General features: G+C 36.6%; 1 protein-coding gene across 1 annotated transcript; it reads right to left on the minus strand.

The window, feature by feature from the left end:
- Window positions 1-635: 635 nt before the first annotated feature.
- On the minus strand, window positions 636-6,713 carry LOC133859097 (monooxygenase 1-like). The gene is made up of 6 exons (XM_062294409.1): window positions 6,437-6,713; window positions 6,129-6,275; window positions 2,716-2,766; window positions 2,406-2,574; window positions 1,925-2,156; window positions 636-1,408 (listed from the first exon to the last, which is right to left on the minus strand). The coding sequence occupies exons 1-6, from the start codon at window positions 6,613-6,615 to the stop codon at window positions 873-875; spliced, it is 1,314 nt and encodes a 437-aa protein (XP_062150393.1). The 5' UTR covers window positions 6,616-6,713; the 3' UTR covers window positions 636-872.
- Window positions 6,714-7,676: the final 963 nt, after the last annotated feature.

Raw genomic sequence — 7,676 nt, forward strand, 5'->3', positions numbered from 1 at the left:
CGCTTTGCCACCAAAACTGCACTTGCCCCTTCAATTTCATCTTTACAAATCGCACTTGTCGTTCGGGTGCTAATCCGAACCACTCGAACTAATCTTCTAAGGAGGTGAGCCAACCTTGGAAGGCGTAGGGGTCGAGTTTACCATGAAAATCAAGTACCTCAATATGAACTCGTTTCGTCGCTTCATCCAATCGATTATCAAAGCTCTCGAAATAGGGATTTGTCTCCCCCCGATGGTACTGTGGTCTCGCATTGGTGTGATGGCCAACAGCATATCCAAACTCATGAACGGCTGCTGTAAAGGTCTGTCGTGGATTATCTTCTCCGTTCTGATCTTCTCCCTCCAATTGAGTCTTTTGCAACTTTGCTTCTTCGTCAACCTTCTTTTCTCTAGAGCCTTCCGGTTTTTCAAGGAGGCGGCTCCATTTGATTGACTAAGCCCAATAATAGTCATCACGTTGTTGCTGGGTGAGGTAGGTAGACAATCAACTTGCTTTGATAACAAATTGACGCAACAGAAATTAAAATAGACTGAAAATTATAAGAAAAACCTTTGCTAATCCGGAGTCTCACCAAACTAACAACAGAGAAGAATAAACCAAAATCTCACTGGGAAGAGGAGTCACACTTCAGAGAGAAAACAAAATAATAAAAAAAATTATTATTCATCAATTATCTACCTCCATTGGGATACAAAAGGGTGCTTAAATAGCATTAGGGCAAATCTAACCCTAATTTGTCTGAATTTGGGCCTAGGTCCTTATTTAACTGACTATCTCACTGACTTGGGCTAAGCCCCTTATTGGATTAAAAAAGAAACAACACTAAATAAAAGAATATAGTGGCAATAGCTGCTGACGCCTTCAATAGGTCTTAAAGGCGGCCACAATCATATTGACTATGACCACCTGGGTCTCTAAAGAGAGTAGCCATGACGACGAGAGTAAGAAACTTCAACGGCAACGGCGAAGAATCAAGCAATAATTTCCCCGTGAGATAAGTTTGTGCAGACAACCACACGAGTCTCATCCTCCTCTCCTTCACATACGCGTCCAGTGCCTCTCCAACTTTTTGCACGACCATCGTCTCCCTTCCATTTCTTTCCAAGTTCACCTCACGCAACTTCGAAGCCAAGCATCTGGCAAGCACAACAGCATCTTCAAGAGCTGCCGAGCCACCCTGACCAAGGAACGGGCCCATTATATGCATTGCATCCCCTGCTACAGTCACGCTTCCTTTCCGAAACCTTCCCAATAGTACGTCCCATGGCTCACGATATCTGATGTGTGTGAGAGACAATGAATTCTCGTCACTGCTGTTAATCATCTCTATCATCTCTGTAGGGAAGCCTTTGGCTGACTCTAGAGCAAACTGTCTAATAAGCTTTGGATCTTTCCAAACATTTGAATCTGTTGAAATAAATCATAAATAGTAACCATTAAGAAAGATTAATGCAAATTAAATTAAGGCCCCGATATTTCATTACTTTTGCAATCATACTCATAAACTTTAAAAAGTGTCAATTTATTTCATCCATATTTCAATCTGTTTTAATTTTAACCTACTAGTAAAATTTTTCGTTAAATTCTAACGAAAATGAGTCAAAATTCCTAAAATACCACTCTTGTTTTTTTAGGAGTTGGTCATAATTTAACAGAATTTGTAAAAATATCTATATCTGAATCTTTGATATATATATATATATATATATATATATATAAAAATAAAGATATGTTAAAAATTTTGACAAGATTTACCAAAAAAATTCCTAATGATGGGGTAAAATTGAAAGGTGCATAGACTAAATTGATACTTTTAAAAATTTAAGAGTGATTACAAAATTGATTAAAAATAATGGGTGATAAAGTGAAGTTTTCTCTTAAATTAATTAAGCACGTACGTTATATTGATCTCTGTGTACGTACCTTGAGGGTAAACTTGCAGAACGACGCTCCAGAAAACCAACGTTTCAGTAACAGGAGCTGTTCCAACCAGGACTTGACCCTTTATTTGGCGTCTGCCTTCGGGGGCAAATCCATGCCCATTTGGATAATTTGTAAAGCCTCTCACCGCACAAACTGTGGATAAAGGCTTCGGAGGCTTTAACTCCAGAAAATCCCCAATCACTGAGTGGCTTCCATCACATCCAATCACAACCTGTGAGGAGTAAATGATGTATTATTATTACTTTAACATCAAATTGTGAAACATGTCATTGTTGGCTAAAGAAACCAAGGAAGAATATAACAAAAGAATTCAATACCAATATTTATTTGTTTTTTTTTTTTTTTTTTTTTTTTTTTTTTTTTTTATAATAATAATAATTGAAGAAGATTGATAATGAATGGTACCCATAAAATAAAAATCCAAATAGTGTAAATGAAAAGGAAAAGAGTAGGTACGCACCTTAGCCTTAATTATGCTTCCGTCATGCATATGAAGGATCGGAGTTGAAGTGTGTGCGTCCAATTTGATTGAGATTATGTGGCATCCAAACCGAATTGTGCCAACCGGCAGATGAGCCACCAGCAATTCAATTAATTTACTTCGTTCTACACACCGAGCTTCTCCTTCCCTGTCAAAATAATACCAAAATATATAAATAAATAAACTTTTATTTTCTACATCGAGTTTGTATTTTTTTAAAAATATATGCAGACATAGAAATGGTTAAAAAGTGATTTTGAATGGAAAATAAAAAGCCCTAAATACTTACGAGACAGGTGATTCTTTCTGCTTTCCACTGTCAAGCCATATGGTCCGTACCCTGTCATCAACGGTAAAAGTAAGCCTTGTGATTTATTCATTATTCATGACACAATAATTCAGCACATTAATAGCAATCAATGGCTTATACATTTTTATATGTAAAATGGCTAATCAAAATCTATCGTATCTATTTTGATAAAGAGATTTTAAAAAGGTATCATACATGCGAATATCTATTATTTCACTATATATATATTTTATCTTTCTTTATTTTAATTCTAAGACATTTTTTCAACATTAAGTCTTTTTTTTTTTTTTTTGGATAATTATTTACTATAAAGTTGACAAATTTTTTTGTTCTCATTTAGGTGGTTCGTATGAGTTTGACCTTAAAATAGCAAATATAGATTTTATCATATAGACATACTCTGAAATACAATTTCTCATATTCAGATATATATTATAATATTGTTATGGCATAAATGAGTTTTGGTGAGAGAGAGAAGATAAAAGAAAAAGAAAAAAGATATGCATGTGTGAATAGTGCAACTCCAAATGTGGAAGTGCACTATTCACATATATGTGCATCACAAATGCATTTTGCATTTGATTTACATAATCAGATGGAGGGATTGGACTTTTTAGTGAATTAGTTTACTATTTTAGCCTAAAAGTGAAAATGACTAAGAGCATCTATATCAAGCTCTCCAAATTTTAGTTCAAAAATCTACTTTTAATTTTTATTTTTATTTTGTCTATCACTTTTAAAAAGTTTCACACATCAAACTCTCTAAATATTTGTCTATTTTAACTATATATTATTATTTTTTATTGGTTTTCACAACAACCACTTTAACTGTCATCATAATCAAATGTATACATTGATGAACACCAAGACCACCGAAGCCCTTATCAAATTCTAAATCTTCGGAGATGAAGCAAAGAAAATCAAATCCTGTTACAGTCCTCCGTAACAGGGGATGGATGATGGTAATTTGGATGGGAAAGTGCGTGGGACAGTAGGGTATTCGAGGTACCCTGTGCCTCTTAAGGATAGGGTTATTCGAAAAACCTTAGAAACTCTTAATGGTGTGTTTGGCAACAGAGTGGAATAATTATTCCACTCGGGTTTTTTCTAAAACCTGCCCACCCGCCCGAATACCCGAGTTTGACCCGAATTTCATTTGAATTCTAAGCTGACATTTTGAGTAATGGCTGGGACCCACGCGCAGGACAAGCTGTCTCCCAAAAAGCTCGTGGGTCCCACATATAAATAATAAAATAATACAAATTTAAATAAAAAAAATTAAAAGAAATTAATTAAAAAAACAAGGGGTGGCTGCCAACCCGACCCTTGGGGGTGGCCACGCGGCCTCCCCCGACTAGCGGGGGTGGCCGCGCGGTCACCCAGACCCTTGGGGGTGGCCGTGCGGCCTCCCCCGACCAGCGGGGGTGGCCGCACGGTCACCCCCGACCCTTGGGGTTGGTCGCGCGGTCACCCCCGACCCTTGGGGGTGGCCGCGCGGCCTCCCCTGACCACTGGGGGTGGCGCGCGGCCACCCCTGCATCATTTTTTTATTATTATTATTATTTTTTTTAAAAAAAAAAAAATTATTTATTTTTTTTAATTAAATAATCAATATATAATAAATTATTATTATTTAAATTATTATTTTACACAACTTTTCAAAATACCAATCATTATACACAACTTTTTAAATTTCCAATCATTTTTTACCATTAAAATATAATATTTTTCAATCTCAAAATTCAACATCCAAACACAATTTTTTACCTCGATATTTGTAAATAGTCAATTTTAATTCTCAAAATTCAATACCCAAACGAACCATAAACAACAACAACCACAAGAATTAAATAATATTTTTCTGCTTTTTTATTCATTATTCAATACCCCTATTAATAGGGTTACAAAGTTGGAATTACGGGACGATAATTAAATAAATATTACAAACCCTAAATAATAAATATTAATTCTAAATGAAGACAAATCCCTTAATTTCTTATTAGAGATATTACTTTATGAGCAAGATTCCTTATTTTTCTAAAAATTTATTATTCTTTCCGATAGACAATTAGACTGTTACCTTATTTAAAAATTTAACCTAATTATTCTGTTAAAGAGAACATAAATATAATTTCAATAATACCCTCGCCACAGCCCTAGGTACGTAACAAATCCCAAATAGCAACCATCACGAATTCGGCAGTTCTGAATCGAATTCAAGTATTCAACAAGAAAACAACATTTAATGGCCGCCCAAAATGGAGAAATAGCCTTCTCCAGATCCTTAACTGCCAACCGCTCAAACAAAAAATAGGAAAAAGAGAAACACCCCAATAATCAGAAAACAAGAGAGAGAAAATACAATTTACCAACCTAGAAACAAAAACAGCCAAGAAAAGAAAGACTCTTCAATCAGAGGCAAAGCGCAAGTTAAAGCAGAAGAAGAAGAAGAAGAAGAAGAAGAAAAAGTGATTTTCTACCAAATTTGAAGACAACCCAGAATCAAATAAGCAAATAAAAGAAATGCCCATCAAAGAACACGAATCAACGATTTGAAGAGCTCGATAATCAAAGGGGAAACCCACTAAAGCCCAAATCAAATTCTAAATCTTCGGAGATGAAGCAAAGAAAATCAAATCCCAAAGCGGAACAATCACGAATTCGGCAGATATGAAGCAAAGAAAAATACGATTTTCAACCAATTTGAGGAAAGCATAAAAGCTTGCCTGGACGTTCTTGGTTCTGACATAAGGACTATCGCCAACCGGGACCTTGTGGGTCACGTGGAAGGAATCAGAACGAGTTCTTGAAACCCCAAGAGGCTTGGTGCTAGTGAGGAAGGAGCGGCAGTTCAAGGGCTTTTTCAAGGGGAGTGTTGAGGTTTCAAGATATCTTGCAGCATCTTAGGTTTTGGGCATGAAGAAGAGGAGGAAGACGCCAGAGGGAGATGGAAGTGAAGAAGGGAAGAAGGCGCGAGAATGAAATAAATTTATATAAAATGGAATGGCACATGGAATTTAGGCGTTAAATTTGGAGATAGAATCTGACGAGAGTTATTTTGCTGAAATGATGGAAAGTTTGATGCAGGGAAGAGATAGATAAGTTTCACCAATATTTGGTGAAATTTTTGAAATACCCAATTCAATACAGATGCCATTAAGCCATTGAAGATGCTCTAAAGGTCACAATTCGAATTGGTACGTGTATTGAATTTGTAAAAGAAATCATTTTACAAAAATTAAAGAATATTTTCCTAGTTAACTAAAATGTTTTGAGTTCGACCATAATTTAATTTTCTGTGTACAAATCACTGTAGAAATAGAAAAAACGTTTTTCAAAAAGCAAACAATCGGAGCATTGAATGGGGAGGAAGAGAGGGAAAGAGGGCGTACAGTTGAAAAGTGAGGGCAGTTTGTCTGAGCTCTGAAGCAATACCCAGCTGCTCAAGGGCACGCCAACCATTAGCCTGAATACCAATACCGCCTCCAGTTGCTCTCAGAGACTCTGATCTTTCCAAGACTACACTTGCAATACCCTTCCTGCATGCACGCCAAGTGAATCATCTATATATATATATATATATAGAGAGAGAGAGAGAGAGAGAGAGAGAGAGAGAGAGAGGCCGGCATTAGATTAGTATAATCAAAGCACCGGCTAATAATTAATTAAGAACCATATCTATTATGAAGACAAAACAAACCTGTGAAGAGCAAGTGCGGTGGCAAGCCCACAGATGCCACCTCCGACGATTACAATCTCCATCTCTTCAACTCCTTCCATTTCGATCTCGATCTTTCTTTCTACTTGCTCTGTTTTCTCTATCAGTAAAAGCACTCGACACCTCTTTTCTTTCACACCGGCATGCACGGATATACTCATATATATATATAAGTCTATAGAGACGTTGAAGAGGGCTGCTCTCTTGCCTTCCACGGGCCTTCCGCGGCAAATTTCATGTTCCCTTTCTCCTCCTTCCGGAGAAGGTTAACCAGTACATCTTTGATTCTTTATGCTCAGTCGTTTTTTTCAAAAGACTACAGTATCCATATTGACCATCTACAGTACATCTTTGAATAGTAATAAAAAAAATATTTTGAAATTATATTTTTTTTAAAGTGAAAATAAGAGGGAGAGTGAAAAGCGTCATCATTGCTTCCAAGTGATGATGCTGTTGATTCTCTATCTAAATTATTCTCATCACCTCACGATGCATCAGAATCGGAACATGTGTCCAATTCGTCCTCCCAATTTGGATTTTCAAGACTTGATGGTCCAGCAATATCAATTTTGGCACCTATGTACTAATCATTAGACAATAATTGAGAAATATTCAAATCCAATATTAGAACATAAAGTATATGCTGTGTCAAATATTTTGCAGACACAAAAAAAATAAAAATACTACAAATATATAAATATGAAGAAGATAAAAACGACTGACATATATAAATAGTGCTAATTAAAATGTCCATGGAATTAAAATAAAGACAATGTCATGAATTTAGAAGCAATAGTCTGAAAATCTCTAAAGGATTAGCACAACAACTAGATAACGAAAGTGCGAAATCACAGATCCTTCATATTAATCCCTCACATGACCCATCCCACCCTTTTAATCGGGTCCATGCCAATGAATACCCTTGCCTTTGTCCTGTCAGTGAAGGAATTGGCAGCCCTCCAATAATTTTCCTCTGTCACAGGGTGCTCAGCCACCACATCGTTCAGGACCACCATCGCCTCTGCGATTACATCTGGTTTACTAGTAGCGGATGACCCTTTGGCTGTCCTTAACTTGCAATTCAGCAGGTCAAATTCTCTCTTCATTTCCGACCATTCACCAGACATTTTCCCGACTTCCAAGTCTTCAGTGGTCGTGTTAGTACGCTTGCTGCTTCGGGAGGAATTGAGGGGTGTTGCACGCCGCTTACCCTTGTTTGGTG

Source organism: Alnus glutinosa, chromosome 2, assembly GCF_958979055.1.
Source record: "Alnus glutinosa chromosome 2, dhAlnGlut1.1, whole genome shotgun sequence".
Lineage (NCBI taxonomy): Eukaryota > Viridiplantae > Streptophyta > Magnoliopsida > Fagales > Betulaceae > Alnus > Alnus glutinosa.